The sequence below is a fragment of the Cetorhinus maximus genome, chromosome 3, assembly GCF_964194155.1.
Source record: "Cetorhinus maximus chromosome 3, sCetMax3.hap1.1, whole genome shotgun sequence".
Lineage (NCBI taxonomy): Eukaryota > Metazoa > Chordata > Chondrichthyes > Lamniformes > Cetorhinidae > Cetorhinus > Cetorhinus maximus.
The window spans coordinates 195,812,337-195,834,528 of NC_135881.1; the positions used below are offsets into that span (position 1 = coordinate 195,812,337).

General features: G+C 46.3%; 1 protein-coding gene across 1 annotated transcript; it reads right to left on the minus strand.

The window, feature by feature from the left end:
• Positions 1 to 82: 82 nt before the first annotated feature.
• On the minus strand, positions 83 to 20,682 carry LOC144679159 (leukocyte elastase inhibitor-like). The gene is made up of 7 exons (XM_078539539.1): positions 20,626 to 20,682; positions 12,809 to 12,978; positions 10,479 to 10,616; positions 7,504 to 7,621; positions 4,688 to 4,830; positions 4,439 to 4,594; positions 83 to 2,856 (listed from the first exon to the last, which is right to left on the minus strand). The coding sequence occupies exons 2-7, from the start codon at positions 12,974 to 12,976 to the stop codon at positions 2,452 to 2,454; spliced, it is 1,128 nt and encodes a 375-aa protein (XP_078395665.1). The 5' UTR covers positions 12,977 to 12,978; positions 20,626 to 20,682; the 3' UTR covers positions 83 to 2,451.
• Positions 20,683 to 22,192: the final 1,510 nt, after the last annotated feature.

The following is a 22,192-nucleotide window of genomic DNA, read 5'->3' on the forward strand; positions in this document are numbered from 1 at the left end:
TAGATTCACCTGTCTTTTTAACAATCATTGCATTCCAGAAATATTTTTTCAAAAAGTAATTGCTTGAAGTAATTTCAAGGCATTTTAATGTGATAAGGTATTTTATTACTGGATTACATTAAACATTGTTACTAATTTACACAGTAATAATGTGTGATATAATTTGTATTTCTAACAATGTGAGGTGTTGGAAGATGGCTGCTCATTCTAACTGAAGCAGTTTAAAGAGTGTCTCTCTCTACTGTTGACATTTGTTTGTATTAAAGCTCCACTTAGTTTCTGTGGCGCTGACGATTTTATTGGTCACAATCACTATTGCTGCCCTGCCAGGATAACTAAACTCCTTTTATCACAGCCTTTTGTTTTCAGGTTCAATTTAGCTTTTGGTCAAACAAAGGGAGTTTACAACATAGAAGGTGTTCCTTTTGCTTTTGCTTCCAGATCATAATCTCTTTCTCCACAAATTTTTCTCCTTAGTCTATTTTGTCTGTTTTTCCTGTTTATATGAACACACGAATTAGGAACAGGGATAGCCCATCCAGCCCCTCAAGCCTACTCCGCCATTCAATACGATTATGACTGAGATCTGATTGTGGCCTCGACTCCACATTCCGCCTACCCCCCCCCCCCACCGATAACCTTTGACTCCCTTTTTAGTCAAGAATCTAGCTACCTCAGCCTTAAAAAATATATCCATTGACCCTGCCTCCGCCGCTCTCGTGGGAAGAGAGTTCCAAAGATTCACAACCCTCAGAGAAAAAATTTCTTCTCATCTCCGTCTTAAGCGGGAGACCCCTTACTTTTTAAACTGTGACCCTAGTTCTAATCTCTCCCACACGAGGAAACATTTTTCAGCAATGTTCCAATGAAGCCCAACACAAACTGGAGGAACAGCACCTCCTCTTCTGATTAGGCACTTTACAGCCTTCCGGACTTAACATTGAGTTCAACAACTTCAGCCTGTGAATTCTGCCCTCCATTTTGATTTTTTTCCCACCCCCTTCTCCCCTTCCCTTCCTCAAGGGCTAGTCAGTAACTTGTTCTCATGTTTTGCTTCAGAAAGTGCTGACCTTTGTTCTGTTATTAACACATTCTATCTGACCATTGTCACTATTGACACCCGCTTTAGTCTTTAACACCATCATTAACACTCCTTGTCTTGTGACCATGACATCTTTGTCATTTAATCTCTCCTCAACTCCAACCCATCCCTGACCTTCTGTTTTGCTCCCCCTGCTCCAGCCCTCTCTTCAACAGCATAAAACCCATCACATTTCTGCCTCTCTTCAGCTCTGGACTTGAAACGTTAACTCTGTTCCTCTCTCCACAGATGCTGTCAGACCTGCTGAGCTCCTCCAGCTTTTCCTGTTTTTATTTCAGCATCTGCCTTGTCAAGTCCCCTCAGGATCTTATATGTTTCAATAAGATCACCTCTCATTCTTCTAAAAACTTTAATGGATACAGGCCCAGCTTGCCCAACCTTTCCTTGTAAGATAACACCACCCCACCTCTTCCACGTTCCCCCCACCCCAGCAAACATGGATGGCAGATGTTAGTAAGGACTCTGCTTTTTCTATTTACACGTCCTTTAGACCCATAGTCCGTTTCTTTACTTGTGCCATTACCATCTCCTTTGCTTTGCACCCTCATCCCTTTTGACATTTAATCTCTTTTGCCTTCCACCCTATCACAGACTTTCCCTTTTGTTCCTTTTTTTTTCCCCGTCCCTTTCCTTGACTCTGTATTTGTTTAAAACCTGTCATGTTTCTCAGCATTCCCAGTTCTGACAGAGGGCTAGCGACCTGAAACATTAAGTGTTTCCCTCTCTTCAGGATGCTGCCAGACCCTAGGATTTCCAGAATTTTCTACTTTCACTTCTGCCAGCCCTTTGTTACGGAGCTGGTGCAGACACGACGGGCTGAATGGCCTCCTTCTGTGCCATTAAAAATCTGTGATTTGGATTCTTTCTGTAGCCTTAAATATGTCAGTTCTCAGCATAAGACAAACTCATATCAACACAGCAATGCCGTGTTTAATTTGCATTGCAATTAATAATCCATTTGACTATCTACACCTATCAATTAACTTGATCGACCAAGAAGAAAAATGGACAAAGGTTTGGGGGAAGGGCATGGAATCAGATTAAGCCCGATTTAGTTCTGTCAGAAAGCCAATCATTAACCCTCTTGTGCTGTGAAATTCAACAAGATGTGAATTATTAAGTGTGCTGACCTTCAATTGCTGCCAAAAAGAAAGTGATAGTTAAGATTATGTGGAATCCAGCACTGAAATTAATTAACACTGGTGACTGCTGACACAATTCTAAATGAACTCACTACGAACTGCTTGGAAATGTAAATGACGCAAGATCCTATGTTAATGCGGAGACTGGTACATGCATTAGTAGGCAGGTCGTGGGCGTTTTATTGAGGGCCCGAGTAAAAGTTCTTTCTAAGGGGAAGAGAAGCGTCCAAAGAATAAGATGCTTTGAGTTTTATTATGTCTGATGAAAAATAGGAAAGGATGATCAGCTATAAATTCATCTGTGAAGTTCAAACATCGAAACGTCATTGTGGCCTCTGTGCTGGCTGCCGCCTCACTTCCTTCTTCGTGAACCTCCACAAAGGACTTGTGAACCACTTTGGACAAAGACAGGAGGCCTGCCCCAGTCATCCCAGAGAGATCGGCACTCTTCGTATCAAAAACCTCTGACATTCCCATCGCGGAGAGCGTGGGCCTCAGGTCGTAGCTTTCTTCCAGCCTAAATTTAGGCAGGTAAACAAATATTTCAGAAGGATCCAGATTTTCCGCGCTGATCCATTTCAATAGCTTTTCATACGTCAGGTTCTTCTGCAGCTAAAACGGGAGAACAAATCAACAATGGATGCGAGAAATGGCTCTGGTCTTCTCATAGGAATGCCACACTGGCCTTCCCCTACATTCAAAAACAAAGCTGGCTGTTGCTGATTGACCTTGCCTCTCCAACTCTTTTCAGCTCTGAGACCATCGTCCACAACGTGTCATGACCCTCCAGCTAAATTTTTCAACTTTTTTTTAAAAAAAAAATCTGTTTCTATTACCATTACACAAGAAACCCTGACCACTAAGGTATTAAAGATCGCTATGTCTTTACAGAATCAGTCAGATGACAAATGAATTTATTCCATCCCTTCCTTGTATTTCCAGTAATGATCTGTTATCACATTATCCTTAAAGAAAGACGCAGAGGGAGATGAAGAAAAGGTTTTATTTTTAATTATAAAGTTCGTCCCCCCCCCCCCCTCCATTTAATTAACACATGGGGGAGAATTTCCTCCCCATCGGGCGGGAGGCAGGCGCACAGCTGATTGCCACCCATGATCGGCTGGGTGCTGCCAATTAATGCCCACCCAGCGTGACGTGCGCCCGGAAGCGCTCAGCGCTACCTGTGCGGGCGGGGGGCGGGGGGGGGGGGGAGGGTGGGGTGGTGGTGGTGGTGGTTGCCTGAGTCAGGGAGTGTGCTCTATAGCGCATGCACGCGGAAGAGCGCAGAAATCTCCCTGAGGCAAAGAGCTGCCTCAGGGAGATTAGTTGAAGTTCTGAAAATTTTAATAAAGAAAAAAGAAAATTAAGACATGTCCCAGCTCATGTGACACTTTCACATGAGGGGATGTGTCTATGAATATTATTTAAAATTTTCATGAAACTTTAAATACTTTAGTGAAACCTCATCCCGCCCGTGGATGAGGGGCCATGAAAAGTGCGAAGGCCGCCTGGGCTCTTCGCCTGACCCCCGCCGACCTTAAGGTTGGACGGGCAGCTCCCTTAAGCGTTTTAATTGATATTTAAATGGCCTTAATGGGCCTCTGACAGTTCGGCGGGCGCACAACCGACTCGGGCGCGCGCCTGCCGAACTGAAAATCTGAGTGACGCGCAGTGACATCAGGACGCACGCCCGGCGTCACCGTGCATCATTTTACGTGTCGGCGAGCGGGAGCGGGGCCCTGTTCGTCCACCCGAAAATTCTGGCCATACATCTTTTTCCTACAACTTCACGATAAACCATAAGAACGTGTCAAGAAACACGTTTGTCCCTGTTTTAGCCAGTTTAACTTTGGTGTCACAATTATTAAACTCGACAAGGCTCCTTCAACAGCACCTTCCCAAACCCGTGACCTCTACCACATAGAAGGACATGGGCAGTAGACGCATGAGAGCACCACCACCTGCAAGTTCCCCTCCAAGACACACACCATCCTGACTTGGAACTATATCACCGTTCCTTCACTGTCGTTGGGTTAAAAAGTCCTGGAACTCCCTAATAGCACTCTGGGTGGACATACGCCACATATACTGCAGTGGTTCACCACCACCACCTTCTCAAGGGCAATCAGAATACGCAATAAACGTTAGCCCCACCAGCGACACACATCCCAAGAATGAATTTTTTTTAAATTACCTTTTCCAGTCCGCTGATTTCATCAGGTAACAAGATAAACATGCTCAGCTCATTCTGAACATAAGGGAGCTCCAGGATATTAGTTGCAACCTCCTCAACGTACGTTGTGTTAAATGTCCCTTTCTGATGCATCATTTTCACCGGCTTAGATTCATCCTGGGAAAACAGTTTTTTAAAGACTTCAATTAGTAATGGCCTATAATAAATTGAAAACTTTGCTTGAATATTTTTCTGTCAAATTATTAGGACCTTTGTGAACCTGAATGCCCTTTCCTCGGTATCATCTTCATCAAATCTTTTCTCCCAGTTCCCTTTGAAGTAGATGGCATTCACAAGGACAAGTTTTGACTCCTGATCAATTGTGCCTTGAGCTAACAAGTTCTGGATCTTACCTAAAATTAAATGGCACATAGAATTTATTATTTTATGAAGAACATTTACAGCATTTAAAAGTATTTGCAGCACAGAAACAGGCCATTCGGCCAAGCGGGCCTACACTAGTGATTATGCTTTGCACGAGTCTCCTCTCTCCTTTCTTCATTGAACCTCCCCCTTCTATTCCTTTCTCTCTCAGGCACCTATCTAGTTCACACTATCTATGCCATTTGCCTCAACTATTTTTTTGTGGCAGCGAGTTCCGCATTCTAACCGCTCTCTGGGTAAAGAAGTTTGTCTTGAATTCCCTTTTGGATTTATTAGTGACTGTCTTATACTTAAGGCTCCCATCTCTGATTTCGTTCATAAGTGGAAACAACATCTCTATGTTTATCCTGTGAAACCTTTCTGTAATCTGAAGACCCTCTATCAGGCCACCCCTTAGTCTTTCTCTTTTACTAGAGAAAACCTTGCCCAGTCTCTCCTGACAGACACCACAAGCTCTCAGCTCTGGTATCATTCTCAGAAAGCCCTTTTGCACCTTTTCCATTGCCACTGGATCCTTTTCATAAGATGGAAACCAGAACTGTTCACAATATTCCACAAGTGTGGTCTAAACAAGTTTAACATAACTTTGTTGCTTTCTCATTCTATCCCTTTAGAAATGAACCCAAATGCTTTGTTTTCTTTTTTTAAATGGCCTCGTTAACCTGCATCGCCTACTTTAGTGATCTCTATACCCTAAGCTGTAAGATCCCACTATTCCTCCAGCTCATTTTGACACTTAGGGCAGAATCTCAACTGAACAGGTCTGCACACATCGGGGCAGGCGACGGTAAAGGGGGGGAGGGTGGGCTGGTAGCGGGTGGATGGGGCGAGGGTGGGCTGGTAGCGGGTGGATGGGGCGAGGGTGGGCTGGTAGCGGGTGGATGGGGCGAGGGTGGGCTGGTAGTGGGGTGAGAGTGGGCTGGTAGTGGGTCGATGGGGGGAGGGTGGGCTGGTAGTGGGTGGGTGGGGGCGAGGGTGGGCTGGTAGCGGGGGGATGGGGGGAGGGTGGGCTGGTAGCGGGGCGAGGGTGGGTTGGTAGTGGGTCGATGGGGGGAGGGTGGGCTGGTAGTGGGTGGGTGGGGGCGAGGGTGGGCTGGTAGCGGGGGGATGGGGGCGAGGGTGGGCTGGTAGCGGGTCGATGGGGGGAGGGTGGGCTGGTAGCGGGTCGATGGGGGCGAGGGTGGGCTGGTAGCGGGGGGATGGGGGCGAGGGTGGGCTGGTAGCGGGGGGATGGGGGCGAGGGTGGGCTGGTAGCGGGTGGGTGGGGGGCGAGGGTGGGCTGGTAGCGGGTGGGTGGGGGCGAGGGTGGGCTGGTAGTGGGTGAGGGTGGGCCGGTAGTGGGTGGGTGGGGGCGAGGGTGGGCCAGTAGCGGGGGGAGGGTGGGCCTGTAGCGGGGGGCCGGTAGCGGGGGGACGGGGGGGGGTGGGCTGGTAGCGGGTTGGGAACCTGTTTGTAATTGATGCAAGCTTTCCTGTGGCTCTCCAACTCAGCAACAGAATTAACATCCCGCTTTTCCCCGGCTAATCAGAGATGGTGGGCAGGATGACACTAAAACTGTCAAAATGGACGAATTTCTAGTTAAAGGTCAGGAATAGCTGAACAATAGAACTGATTCCTGTGCTCTCAGCAGCCACAGGAACCGAAAGGAGACCAGGTCATGTTCCAGGAAGCTGAAGATGTCGGCAATGACCTGCGGTAGAAGCTGGAGCCTCCTGGTGCTCACACATGGTAAGAGAGCTGGCCCTCCCTCTGTCTGTAGACCCTGTGTTGTTGGTGGGGGGGTCTCTGAGACTTACAGCTGGATCTCCGAGTCCATCCGCTCTGCCCTGTGGCATCCGCTGTGGGATGGAGCTGAGAGGGCAGCTGCTGACACTGTTAGTGTCGCTGTTACTTTTTGTCATCGTCAGAGATGCAAGTTGGAGCTGTATAAGCTGCTCCATTACTGCTGTGAAGGCTGGTGGCAGGGAAATACAGCTGAAGGTGAGTGAAGACTAAGACAAGTAACTGACTGACAAGAAGTTGGAAATCGCCTGTCAAGCAGTAAGAGCCCTCTCTCTCTCTCGGAAGGAGTGCTGTCAGCACCAGCCTCTCACCCGGCTCTTCTGCTTCACTGTTTGAAGGCTTCCCGGCCTGTCAGTTTCACCGACGGAGCTCTTCCCGCTGTGCTCTCACCCGGGTGACCTTTGCGAGTTGCAGACAGCTCAGGAAATAGGTGCACTGGCCGTTAAAGGCAGCACGCTGGGTTAAGTTCAAAGTTCATTGTTGGCATATTTAAATGACAGCTGCGCAAGGAGGTTTCCCAGTTGACTGCAAACCCACCTGGATCAAACCTGGAAGTGGTGGGATGATGTCAGGTTCCTGATCCGATGCCACTTTTTGGGACTGTAACCCCGCCCCCGCACCCTTACCCCGCCCCCCCCGCCATCTCGACCCGAACCGACCTCCGTTTCCAGTTAAAATGCTGCCTTGAGTTTCCAAAGAGTCCGTGGCTTCCTCATTCTTCCCAACAAAATGCATTTACCTATTCTTAAAAGGAAATGATTGATCCTTAAATTAATTTAATGGGAAATTCGCCTCCATCCATTGACAGACTGACACGATCGTCAGCTTTGACAATCTCATTTTAGAAAGCTGCATTTTACCCTCGGTCTGTCCCTCCACCCACGAGTTGATCTGGGTTCTGGCCTCCTCCGATCCTGCTGCAAAATCAACACCGGTAACTTCAGCCCCGTAGAACTTCCGTACGGACTCGAGGTATTCCTGTAAAACCAACATGCGAGGAATACATTGAAACACAGGACAAGAGCTGGGGGGAGGATGTTTCACAAAAACCAGCCACCCAGAGATACAGACTCAGGAAAAGTAAAACATGAAATATTGCCATCTGGGACTCAGCTAAATGGATAAGCCCTTCTTAATTACTCTACATTTCGGTGTTCCATGTGAATTAATATTAAATATACTTGCACTATATCTAAGTCAGATATGACTATATTTGAGACATAGCATTATTGACTTATTCGCTACACCTCATCGATCGTACGTGGTAACTGTAATTTTTGTCTTTTATTAGCAGAGACCCGCAAAACATTTGCAGTAGCATTATATCTTCATCTTTTTATGGAGCGTGAGCATCGCTGGCAGGGCCAGCATTTGTTGCCCACCCCTAATTGCCCTTGAGCCGAGAGGCTAGGCCATTTCAGAGAGCAGTCAAGAGCCAACCACATTGCTGTGGGTCTGGAGTCACATATAGGCCAGACCAGGTAAGGACAGCAGATTTCCTCCCCTAAGGGACGTTAGTGAACCAGATGGGTTTTTACGACAATTGATAGCTGTCATGGTCGCCATTACTGAGACTAGCTTTCAGTTCCAGATTTTATTAATTGAATTTAAATCCCGCTTGCTGCCAGGGTGGGGCTTGAACCCATGTCCCCCAGAGAACCCACCTCCCCTTATTGCAACAGTTGTGCTTAAAATCCCCATCCCATGCCATGCCATCCTTCCCATGTCATCCCCATCCCACCCCTTCTTATGCCATCCCCAACCCAACGCCGTTGCCCATTCCACACCAACCCCCTCTCCTCCCTCCTCCCCATTTCCCATGGCAACCCCTCCTTGTGTTGCATCCAAAACATTGGAGACAGAATCTGAATTCTGTTGCTTTGATCTCCACCCTTGAACAAATTATGCAAACTTAAATTTAAACTTAGCTTAGTAGAAAAAGTTTCTCAAATATGCCACTTTTTTGCCAGTTCCAGCACTAGCCTAAATGAATTGTGGTGTTTCTCTACCGGCATTGGCCGGATTTAATGGAGGCGGAGCTTGTGGCTAACGAGAAGCCGGCAGCTCTACTGAACGGCAGCGCCCCTGGGGAGGCAGTGGTTGCTGCCAGTACTACACCCACCCGAATCGAAGGATTGTTGCTGCATCCCAGGCCACAGGTGAATGATGGCGGGTGCTAGGTTGAGGGGGCTCTCAGTGTGCACCATCTCCAACCTCCCCCCCCCCCCCCCCCCCCCGCCCTTTCCCAACGCCAGTCCCTCAATCAGGCAGTGAATGTCTATGAATGAGGGACCGCCCATCCCCCACTCCGTACATGCCACCCCTGAGGAGCCCGCAAGTAAACCCCACACTGGGCGGGCTTGCGATACTCCCCATGTGACGAGGCCCCTGCCCGCCTCTGGGTTAACTGGTGGTGGGGTGGAAAGGCCATTCACGTGGCTTCCTGTCACGGACTTAATCGAGGTGGTAGTCCCCACCTGCCACCCTCCCGCCTGATTAAACCCATCCCCACCACCAAATTCACCATGGGGGAGGGGCATTAAATGCCGCCCCCCCCCATGCATGTAGGGGCTGAGACAGCCAAAACCATTCTCTGTTTGGACCTTTACACAATCATCCAGACCGCATCAAACATACGTTCAACTGTAAAACGTTGATCAGGAGAATGAGCTGTGGATGATGATAAATCAGTTTATTAGCTGAAAAGCGGTTCATCTTCTTCAGACAATTTTTAAAACGAAATACTGGAAAGGTATAAAAGGCCAGGAATCCTTCAAGGTAAGTAAGCCCGAAAAAGGGATGTTAAGACTGAATCTTGGAAGCATTTGCGCACGAGGTCTAACTGGTTTGATTCAGAAGACATGTATAAACATCTGCAATCTGATCGCCTCTTTCATTCCCCCCACCCTCTCCCTGAAACGATGTGATCTAACTTGCACTATTTAAAGAATTTGAAGCATGCTGATAAAAATAGAAGGAATGTTGGACAATTCCAGGTCAGGGTGGAAATGTTCAGGCTGGTTGCACATTTCATACCATGTCCCAGACACATGAATATATGATAAGGATGAGTGTTTGTGTTTTCAGCACAAGGGAGGCTTCAACTTCTAATCTGGAGTCTGCAAAATGTATAAAGCTGAATTTTGGCTGATCTAAGTGTCCCCACTCCCAGCAGACGTGATATAGTCTGATAATAACATTGTGCTGCGAAAGCAATTCTCTATTCTCTCTGCTATAACCGAGGAAAAAAAGCAACAGAAGAAATAGTCTCCAAAAAATAAAAAAAACCCTCCGAATAGGATTTGTGCATTGAGGATTTCAATTACTTAGCAGGCTGGCCACTGATCAGCTATTCAGCAATGTGGGTTCAACTGTACAGTCTGCACAACAGATAAAGCTATAAAGGGCGACTTGCATCTATATTGCACTTTTCATGAGCGTGGGACACCTCAAAGCGCTTTGCAGCCAAATAAGTACTTTTTGAAGTGTAGTCACTGTTGTAGTGCAGGAAACACGGCAGCCAATTTGCACACAGCAAGCTCCCGCAAACAGCAATGTGATAACGGTCAGATAATCTGCTTTCGCGATGTTGATCGAGGGATAAATATCGGCCAGGACGCCAGGAATAAGTCCCCGGCTCTTCATTAAAATAGCGCCATTGGATCTTTTACACCCACCAGCGTAGGCGGGGTTGTGGGGGAGGCCCTGGTTGAACATCTCATCTGAAAAGACAGAATGGGCTCATTTCCCATCCCCTCACCTTCCAAAACCAGACTTAATACAATAGCTGAACACTTATGCCTTTCTCATTTAACGATCCTCTATTGCATCTTACATGGTGAAAATAGAAGCTTTTTTCCCTGTAGAGACCATTTGCCATCTTCAGAAGACAGAAAGGACTGAGGTTATTCATGTCGGACTGCAACCTCTGGAATTCAGCATGGGTATTCTCTTCTGTAGCAAGACGCAGCACCTGCAATCAAGAACAGGCATAAAATTCATTTCTAAAACGTAGTCATCAGAACCTTTTACATTTAAGCATCTCCTAAACTTTTTAAAATGTGATTTGCTTTTGTTGCTCAGCGAGATGAGAGATATCGATATAAACACTCTGAAGAAGGGTCACACAGCCTCGAAACGTTAACTCTGTTTCTTTCTCCACAGCTGCTGTCAGACCTGCTGAGTTTTTTTCCAGCATTTTCTGTTTTTAATTTCAGATTTCCAGCGTCTGCAGCATTTTGCTTTTATCTGAGAGGTATTGATGTTGTCGAGTTCGGTATCTTTTTCACTGGGCGCTCAGACGTCACCTTCAAGAACTGAGCGTTAACGAACTTGCGTTTGTAATAGTGACTAAATCACCCCCAGGGACTTCTTTCAGGAGCTCAGCCAGACAAAATTTGACACCCAACCATGTGAGGAGATATTCACACAGTTATAAGAGGGTGATTTTCAAAGAGTGTCTCCATTGAGGCAGAGAGGTTTAGAGAGTGAATTCCAGAGCTCAGGGTCCATGCGGCGGAAGGCACGGCCGCCAATGGTGGAGTGATTAAAATCATCAATGGGCAGCAAGACAGAGAGAAATGTTCCCTTTCCATTGTATGCCAATAAACATTTATCCAAACATGGTCAAAAACATGCTGTCACATGACTGACGTCACCAGGATGTTCAGTGATCCTCCAGCAGAAAGCACGATTTAATTGGACCAATGCCTGATTATTCCTCCTCATTCTATCCTCTGATAACATGCAGTGTCCTAACTCTCCGATAATTGCTCCATCGAGTGTTGGTCAGTACTGGGATTCATAATCTGTGAGAATCAACTGATTACACCTGGGCAGTACAATTGGTTCAAAGATTCTTTGACCTCGGAAGAAAAACCCTGCCAAGGTTCCCACTCCTGATTGCTCCCAGTACTGAAGCCTGTTGAACATTTTGCACTTGTGTTTTGCACCTGGGAAGGAAAGAGTTCTGCTCATTGGTAATAGCCTCTTTGGTTAAATACACTGCCAAGTTAACAATGTTCCAAAATTACATTGCATTTACAGCACAGAAACAGGCCATTAGGCCCAACTGGCCACTGGCCAGTGTTTACGCCCCATACCCTACACCATATCCTTCCGTTCCTTTCTCTCTCATGTGTTTAACATCCCCTTTGAATGGGTCTATGCTATCCACCTCAACCATTCCCTGTGTTAGCAATTTCCACACTCTCACCACTGGGTAAAGAAATTTCTCACGAATTCCTTATAAGATTTATTAGTGACATTTATTATTCGTGGCCACATCTGCGGAGAGAAACAGAGTTAACGTTTCAGGTCAAGACGAAAACCATCTCAATCTGAAATGTTAACTCTTTTTCTCTCTCCACAGACGCTGCTTGACCTGCTGAGGATTTCCAGCATATTTTATTTTTATTTCAGGTTTCCAGCATCTGCAGTGTTTTGCTTTGGGTTATATTTATAGCCCCTGGTTTTGGACTGCCTCACAAGTTGAAACATCCTACGAATAGACATACCATCCAGACTGTCTCCTACAGCCTTCATACCTTGTATATCACAATACATACACTATCCCCAACCCCACACTAAGGGAGATGGTGGTGCAGTGGTAATGTCACTGGACTGATAATCCAGAGACCCAGGTTAATGCACTGGGGGCACTGGTTCAAATCCCACCTTGGCAGCTAGCGGAACTTAAATTCAATTAACAAATCTGGAATTCAAAGCTAGTCTCAGTAAAGGTGACAACTATCAATGATGTTGGAAAAACCCATCTGGTTCACTAATGTCCCCCTAGGGAAGGAAATCTGCTGTTATTGTCTAGTCTACATGATGCCCACATGCTATGAAAGGAAAACAGAACTAGTGCCATGAGAGATGGGGAAAAAACCCCTAAAAACACAAGCCATTTTGGAAGTAGAGGGAAATTCCTCTCCACTTATTTAAGGCAATGAAACTAGGTCCTGAGTCCGCTGCAGTTGACTCTCAGATGATAAATAGATACTTGGTTGAGGTACTGGAGGAGCTGCATGAGGTACAGTTGGATAGATAAAGAGAGAAAGATATAATCAAAGTAAAACACAACTGTTTGAGTAGCTGGGCCATCAAGGCTAACTTTTCATTACATTTGTTCAGAATTATACAAAGTGTATTTATTACACCCACCTTAGCCATCTGTTTGCTAGTGCTGCCTTTAGCACCAAGGTACACCATCGCCAGAGCAGTTGTGATACTTAATGGAGAAAAGAAAATATTCTCTGTTGTATTATCTTCACAGAGCTTCTGGTAGAGGTCAAGGGCAAAGCCAATATTGGCATCGGTTAGAACACCCATCACTGGAAAGGAAGAGAAGGCAAAAATTATCAATGTAGCATTGCTTAGCACTCCTATACTAACTCCAAAATCATTTTCAAAACCAGGGACTGGATTTTATAGCATTCCAGCGGTGTATGTGAAGGCAGTGGAGGCTCGTGAAATACAGTGTGTGGCCTTCTCACCACTTTCCTGAGCACCCCCGACCTGTCTCCCATCTTATGCCCCAGACGGGGACAGAAATCTTGACCTTAAACAATTAACACTGCTTCCAACGTAAAATGGCTGCAGGGAAGCTGGCTGTTGGATGGGCAGGCTCCTTGTCAACTTTTCAGTCAGTGGTGAGGGGGAGGGGAGAATATGGCACCCAGTAAAATCCAGCCCAAGGAACCTGCAACATTTGAAAGCACTTTGGGAGCCGTTTTCAACTTTGTCGCTTGGTTGGTGACCTGGCAGAGCGAGCAGATTGCCTGCTGTTGTAGGACCCGCTTGATTTTTGTGCCATTCATCAATGACACCACCCAGGACAAAACAAGCCTGGTTGATTGGCACCCCAGCCACCACCTTAAACATTTACTCCCTCCACCATCAGCACACCTTGGCAGCAGTGTGTACCATCTACAAGATGCACTGCAGCAACACACCAGAGTTCACGCAAATTCATCCTCCAAATCCATGACCACCACCATCTAGAAGGGCAAAGGGCAGCACTTGCATGGAAAACACCACCGCCTGCAAGTTCCTCTCCAGGTCGCACACCATCCTGGAACTATAATCACCATTCCTTCACTGTCACTGGGTAAAAATCCTGGAACACCCTCCCTAACAGCTCTCAGGAATGGGCATTAAATGCTGCCCTTGCAAACAGCACCCACCCCCTGTGAATGAATAAAAATAATCAAATAAATGGAATGAAATTCAGATGAATTTGGTAACAGATGAGTGATTGGCTCTGCCAGTTTGCTACTCAGGCATTGAAGTTGAAAATTACCCTCTATTTCTTTTCAACCTTTTAAAAATTACTTCAGTGAGAAATTAAGGACAAATCCAAATGCATAGACTCCATGAAGACTGAAAAGAGGAAAAGTAAAGTCAGGTACTAGTGATTGGGTGGCACAAAGCTTAGGCTGTAAGAGCCTTAAGATTGTAGGAGGAAGCAAAGACGGAGGGAATGTATGGAGTTCCAGTTTACAGGATTTATCTGCTTAAGACTTAGTAGCTCCCGCGCCGAGAGACACACAAGGCAGTCTAGGCACTCCATTCTCTCCTGTCCACAGCTCATGTTCTCACATTGCTCCAGTGTCTGTTGGAGCCAGTTCATCTCGGGTCGCCCTCTTCTCCACTCTCCAGTTAGGAGCTCACTGCATGACTTGATGGGTAGGCTGTGATGACAAAAGTCGAATGATGTGACCAGGCCAGCTGAGGCCTCCTCCTTCGCAGATGATGGATGAAACTGGAGGCTGTTCAGAGCTTTTTATTAACTTCAGTGGCAGGTTTAAAATCCCACCAGTGTATGCCCAGAGTCCTTCAAAGACATCTGGTATCAAAGGCTTCCAGTTTTCTTTCTTGACAGGTTTTCAGGTTCCAAGTTTCACAACCATGTAAGAGAGTGGAGGGAACATTTGCACAATAGAACCTAAGCTTCTTTTCACAGAATCTTTACAGTGCAGAAGGAGACATTCGGCCCATCAAGTCTACACTGACTCTCTGAAAGAGCATTCTACCTAGTCCCACTTCCCTGCCTTATCCCCGTAACCTTGCACATTCTTCCTTTTCAGATAGCAATCCAATTCCCTTTTGAATACCTCGATCGAACCTGCCTCCACCACCCTTTCAGAAAGTTCATTCCAGACTCCAACCACCCGCTGGGTGAAAAATCTTTTCCTCACATCACTGTTATTCTTTTTGCCAATTATTTTGAATCCGTACGCTCTAGTTTTTGATGCTTTCTTGAGTGGGAACAGTTTCTCACTATTTACCCTGTCCGTACCCCTCAGGATCTTGAATACCTCTATCAAGTCTCCCCTCAGCCTTCTTTTCCCCAAGGAAAACAGTCCCAACCTCTCCACTCTATCCTCATAGCTACAGTTCATCATCCCTGGAATCATTCCTGTAAATCTCCTCTGCACTCTCTCTACTGCCTTCACAACCTTCCTCAAGTATGGCACCCAAAACAGGGCTTTTTACTATTCCAAATCTTTCTCAGATGGCTGAAAGCTAATGATACTCTCACATTGAGCTCTTTGTCTATGGCTCTCTGGATATTAATGGAACTTCCCAGATAGGTGAAGCCCTCTATGCTGTCAACTTTGTTGCATTGGCATAAAACATCTGTCTTTTGTTGGTGGTTTCCAGTCATCATTTTTTTTTGTTTTCTTGGTGTTTATGGTAAGTCCCAATCTCTCAGCTCTCTCTCACTTGCTCTCCCTCAGTTTACAGGAGCTGGGAGAAAAATGAGTCCGAGCAACACCATTGGGCAGAAACTGGCCCCTGTCATCTGTCTTATGGCATAAAATGAGGACAAGAACAGCCAATAGGATGTCTGACTGACATCTGACCCCATTTTGGGTTGGGAGATTTTTCCGGCGTGGTTGGCCATTGCCAAAAACAGGTGCAACCAATTTCAAGGCGCCTGAAAGACAACTGACCCAATATTCGATCAGTGGACTTTTCAGTAAAACGGGCATGGACCCTGCTTGGGACTCTTAAGCAGTTGCCGGGAGTCGCCACCAAAGGGTGTTTCAAAAAGAATCCAAAAAATAGTTATCAAGGAGTGGGAATTTTTCTCCTCGACTCCCTAATTCATCAATCATAGCCCCTAGCCCCACACCTGCCCCAGCCCCCTGGGATGTCTTCAGGACATTACCAAGGAGGCAAGAAACCTGAAATTAATTTCTACAACCGCCCGTCGAGTTGCAACAGATGATCGGCTGCCATTCACCCCATTAACACTAATAAGGCCCAAGGCTATAGCTCAATAGTTCCTTAAAATCTTAATTTCAGCATGGGAAGAGATGTGAAGAGGAGAAAGAGTGTGGAACATATCTCGGTTGCAGCACAGGAGAAGAATAGCAGATCGTTTAAAAGGGCAAACCACAATCGATAAGAAAAGCCTAACTGAAACACAGCATTTGGAGGTTAATGAACAGAGAGGTAAGTGTGAGGGGAGCTGATGAGGCCTGAAATGATCACATAGCACGTGTTTTCTCTGTGTCAGTTCATCACGTTGTCCACATGAGTCAGCATCACGGAATATCTGCGAGGAGATCCATCACCATTTCTGACCACAATTGACAGTTTCCATCAGTGGGTTCACTAGCTTGACGTTGGGTGACATTTTGAGGCATTATTTTAGCATATAATTTAGCTCTGTTGACCCAGCTCTGACCCCATGTTCGTTACCAGGCATTTGTTCTAGGGTGTGCAGATTCGGTTTTTGGGGCTTTGGTGACATTCAGGATACGCTGCCCCTTGAACAGCCTTTTGGCAAACCAGTGCCTCAAAAACCCTTGCCATACTATTTCGAGCAAGCATCCAAGATATTATATGGGGCAGGCTGTCTGGACCATGTTCGGATGTTCACTTGATCCATTGTAGTTAGTCAAGCATTCACATATCCTAGTAATGCCATTCGATTTTCCATCCCAGCACGTGCACTCCCTCCACCATCGACGCACAGTAGCAGCAGTATGTACCATGTGCTGCAGAAACCCACCAAGGCTCCTTAGGCAGCACCTTCCAAACCCATGACCGCTGCCATCTAGAAGGACAAGAGAAGCAGACACACAGGAACACCACCACCTGGAAGTTCCCCTCCAAGCCACACACCATTCTGACTTGGAAATATATCGCCGTTCCTTCACTGTCGCTGGGTCAAAATCCTGGAACTCCCTCCCTAACAGCACTGTGGATGTACCTATGCCACAGGAACTGCAGCGGTTCAAGAAGGCAGCTCACCACCACCTTCTCAACCTCAAACAATGGACATGCAGGCTCATGATGCCAGCAGGAAAGCAATAAAAATGGGCAAATAATTATTGGTATATTGCAGATTCAGTGTTCAGTGCCCTTTCAATGAGTCACTGCTGACGCTGGCTATTATAACACTGGATGTCCAACTCACACCAGCATCCTGCAGGAGATGTACATTAGATCTCCCTGTTCCCAAATCAAGTACTCAATTAGTTGAGGCAGGTACACGATGGGTCAAATGATCTCCATCTGTGCTGCATCATCCGATGATCCTTCATCCTTGGTCCCTCTGAGCTGTGCCAACGTACAAAGTGGGCAGATTTAAAGGGGATGTATGCCCTCAAACCCAAGAGACCTACTTGTCTCTCTCAATAGAGGAGCAGAGCTAAGTTATCCCCTGTTAAGTCATTGAATAAAAGACTTTGTCAGTGGTGTGGTAGATGGTATTGTACAGAACAGCCTCAATTGACCTGTTTCAGGTTTTTCTCAAGATATTGCAGCACTCATTTCTGCAGCTGCTGTTGTGTTGCTGACCGAATTTAAGGACGGACTGGAATCTGCTCACCATTAGCAAGAATGGGTTAACTCAGTGCTCACTGGGCTTTGCTAACTCCTGGAGCTCCAACCATGTGATGTCCAATCACATGACGCCAGACCGAGTGTACAAATGTTACTCCACTGTCGCCTCACAATTTTCAATGCAGCTCACACAAGTAGACGGTGAATACAATTTGTAAAACTCGGATCGTAGCTCAGCGTTTAATTCTGATCTCAAACCACAAGTTACTCACAAGAGTTCCCCCCCACCAGGGGAATTAGCAGGCACCACGCGATAGCTGATCACACAGCTGCCTTGACATTAATTCCTTGGTGTAAACATTGTTTGCATTGCTTGATACCGTCTTCATGCTTGTGTGAACTGTTTTAACCATGTGCAATGATAAGTTTGATGAATGAATATACAGACTTTCTTTGACTACTACCCAGGTATATGAACACCTATATTCCTACACCATTTAGAGCAGGATTATCAGTCTAGTTGAGTGGCCAACCAATCACTCGAGAAGTGAGTGTGATTCTAGGCGAGTCGTGACTGCAGCCAAAATTCTGCTGGTAAGGCTAAAGGACCATGCAGCTTAGACCAGCCTCATGCAGCAGAACTGTAGTACTTGGTATTAGTTATCATCAAAATAACAGATAAGTGAAAAGGTTGACATCACAGTTTGTAAGAGGGGAAAATATCTCAAGTAGTTCGACCGCACCTTGCTTTCAAAGGTTTCCTCTTCTACAGAAACCTATCAAAGTCATTTACTGTGACCATAACAGGATTGGGAGGGGGGAAACCCAAAGAAAACCTTACTCAAAAATTGAAAACACTCAGCAGGTCAGGTAGGGGAATGTGGAATGAGAAACAGAGTTAAAGGCGATCACCCGAGCCACCTTTTGCTTTATCTGGAGGTCGAAAATGGATCGTGTCCGCAGGGACGCGATGTAAAGCCTCTAGATAAAGAGGGAAAAAACATGCCCAACATCGCCCTCATACTGATGGCCACCTTTGTGTGTGGCTGCATCAAGCGGTGCGTAGACCCTCAGTACGCAAACACCAAGTGTCACTAGGTGCTGAGGTTCTACCTGTCCCCAGTGTTGCGAAGGATGGGTCTGGCCACGCTGCCGCGGAACGCTCCAAGTAATTGGACCTCGTGGAAAAATTAATGCAGAGAAACATCTTTCACCACAAGTCTATCAGGCAGTGGTCGGCACGTAACATCTTAGAGGCCCTGTGGGAAAAGGAGAGGGTGGATCCTGTCGGATGGTTCCCCGAGCAGACTGTCAAAGTCATTTGGCAGAATGCCTCATCGCCAGAACTTTCCAACAAGCATCAAAATGTAGCTTGGCTGGTGGTGAGAAAGGCCCTCCCCGTCAGATCCTTCCAACACGCCAGGAGTCTCACCCCCTCTGCACGTTGCCCTCGAGGTGGCTGTGGTGGGGACGAGACCGTTGTTCACCTCCTGTAGATTGTGCCTTTGCAAAGAAGGTCTGGAGAGAGATGCAGTGGTTTCTGTCGAGGTTCATCCCGAGTAGTACTGTGACACAGGACTCTGTGCTCTACGGGCTGTTCCCAGGGACACACACCGAGACAAACATCAACTGCAGCTGGAGGATCATCAACTCGGTGAAAGATGCTCTTTGGTCTGCCCAAAACTTGTTGGTCTTCCAGTGCAAAGAGTTGTTCCCAACCGAGTGTTGCAGACTGGCACATTCCAAGGTCCAGGACTACGTGCTGAAGGACGCACTAAAGCTTGGGGCAGCCGCCACAAAGGTGCAATGGGGAAAGGTCGCTGTCTAAGACCTTTCAGCCATAGTGCACCGAGGGGCTGGGAATTGTATAGACCTCTCGGGCTGTATGGCTCACAATGAATGTAGGCATTGAATACTAATTGTATTATAAATGTATTGAAGCACCTCAGAGTGCAACATGATGGATGTTGATAACTCCAATACCACTGTCTGATTGTCTGTAATGACCATATTGAAATGACTGTAATATTCATTGATTGTATTGAAGCACCTCGTGATCCATGTGTAAAAGTTGAATCTGATTGCACTTTTTGTGATGGCAATTTTGAAATGTTTTGTAATGTTCTTCCAGATATTTTGTGAATAAAGTATATTTTTCAAAAAAAAAAGATGGCCTCTGTGCTAACTCCCTGACAATGGGTGCAAGAAGATTAGGTGTGGGGGAGGGTTAAAAAGCGAAATACATAGAACGCAACACCAACCTGTAATGCATACACCCACCATTTTTTTTTATATGGATATCCAGGATACCAAGTCTCCAGCCACAGAGAGGCAGGACACTTCATTGTGTCCCTGGAGGACACAACAGATGATGGGAGCTGTGCTTTTCACTCTTTCCTGGGATTTAAGTGTGACTGTGAGGGCCAGTGCATTTATTGCCCATCCCTAATTGCCCTTGAGAAGGTGGTGGTGAGCTGCCACCTTGAACCGCTGCAGTCCATGTGGTGTAGGTGCACCCACAGAGCTGTTAGGAAGGGAGTTCCAGGATTTTGGCCCAGCAACAGTGAAGGATCGGCGATATATTTCCAAGTAAGGATGGCATGTCGACTGGAGGGGAACTTGCAGGTGCTGGCGTTCCCATGCATCTGCATGGTCCTTCTAGGTGTTAGAGGTCACGGATTTGGAAGGTGCTGTCCGAGGAGGCTTTGCGAGTTGCTCAGAGCTAAGTAAATCCTCTGCTACGGTCTCAGTACATGAAGACGTGCAGTTTGAAACACGCACATTGTCTGGTAGCCACAAGAAGAGGGGAAGAGTATACAGTGGTTCCGGCAGCCTGCATGCCTGCACACTGGGATCCACACTGGGGGTTGTGTGGAGCAGCCTGTAGCTTGGTAATCATTTTGAAGGGAAGTACATTTGGAGCATATAATTGCCTTACTGCGGAACAACTGGAACTCAGCTTCCTTCCCTTCCGTTCGAGCGAAGTGAGGAATGCTTACAAGTCTACCAGTAAGCCACTTTAAAGTCACTGTGAATTGCCACTGTCAATTAAGCTGTGCCACGGAAATGTTTGAAATATAGCTGAGGTAACCCTGGAGTTTCACTGCACAGCCAAAACTGTTACAAAATAGAACATTAACGACACAGTTTATCAACTTGAGAACAACGTCCCCACCTACCTTAATCAGTCAGCAACTCCAGAGTCCGCTGACCAGCTTCTCATGCAGCGACTGAATGAGCTTACCATAAACTATAATCAAATCGGAAGTCATAGTGGTAAGTCAGAAAGCGGAAATCACCACACCTCCACCACCCCCCCACCCTCCCACCACCACCCCTAAGAAAGGAATTTAGATATAATTTTATCAGTAATAGCTAAATGGTGTTTTAGGACTGCTTGCTTGTTCTAGGACTATCGCTTTCTCTCTGATAATATTTTCATCAAGCAAGGGTAGTGAAAGATATGGAATCAAGGTAGATAAGTGAAGTTGCTACAGATCAGCAATGATACAACTGAGCGGTGGAACAGGATCAAGGGGATGGATAGCCTCCTGCTGTCCCTACATTCCAAGCAGGCAGGCTGAGTTCTCGATCAAAAACCCAGCAATGATTTATTCATTTGGTTGAGCAGTCCTGGGCTTTCCCCAAAAATGTCAAAGCTGGGACTGTCAACATCATTGGATACTCATCTCCTGCTCAAGTGGACCCACCAACTGCAGGAATTCATGAAGGCAGACGATTGCAACGTGTACAGTTACATTATCCTGTTGTAACAGGCTGTTCATATAAAACCTTCAGTGCTGTGCTAGACTTGCTGCAGATTTATCTTCTCCCTGGTTTTAATTACTTTTATTTTACTGCTTGCCGTGAAGTATCCGATATGGGACAAGGTTCCGAATCCAAGTCCCACTCCAGGGTACAAAAAGATCAAAGCTACCACTACTGCGGTACTGAGGGAGTGCTGCACTGTTGGAGATGCTTTTCTTCCGGGATTATTTCATTCCTTAGAGGACGGTCTAAACTGCTTCTCGCAATGAGGACTCTGGCTGCCTGATGCTGGTTACCTTTTATTTATTGGCTATTGGCTCGTTGCATGACGTTGTCGGAATTAATTTGCATATTTAAAGAAGCCGCCTTCGTGCGGCTGTCCTGCTCACCCCCTCAAAAAGATCAGGTTATTATGGGGGACACAGTGAGAAGGCAGCAGAGGTGAAGGAGGTAAATTGCTGTCCTCATTTTAAATGCCCCCCCACCCCCATTTCCACCAGGCTAAGGGGAGGTGCTATTTAGAATCAGGACGTTAAGAGTGAGTGCTTTTGAAAAAATAGTTCAAAATTCCAGAAAGAACGACAAGTTGCATAACATTAATTAGGTTCCCACAATGAGGAGAAATTCAAGGAAAGTAAATGTGTTTCATATAAAAGTTATTTATAAAGAGTCAGCTCGGTGTTTATAATCTGTTTTATCCATTTGAAGATTTCAGTGCCAGGATGTCTATTATTAGTACAAATTCTAAGACTTGTCCATCTTATGTAAATTAGATTCATTCTTTCCCCTGGCTGGAGAGTCTAGAACATGAGGCCATAGTTTCATAGAAACCTATAAAATTCTAACAGGACTCAACAGGGTAGATGCAGGAAGGATGTTCCCAATGGTGGGGGAGTCCAGAACCAGGGGTCACAGTCTGAGGATACGGGGTAGACCACTTAGGACTGAGATGAGGAGAAATTTCTTCACCCAGAGAGT

What these genes read in the sequence shown, in the direction of transcription:
- LOC144679159 (XM_078539539.1), bottom strand. Translation starts at nt 12,976, where the DNA reads ATGGGTGTTCTAACCGATGCCAATATTGGCTTTGCCCTTGACCTCTAC. An exon ending in GGGCATTCAGGTTCACAAAG is followed by an intron (nt 4,595 to 4,687) that starts GTCCTAATAATT and finishes CTGTTTTCCCAG; the next exon opens with GATGAATCTAAGCCGGTGAA. An exon ending in AAATCAGCGGACTGGAAAAG is followed by an intron (nt 2,857 to 4,438) that starts GTAATTTAAAAA and finishes CTCCCGTTTTAG; the next exon opens with CTGCAGAAGAACCTGACGTA.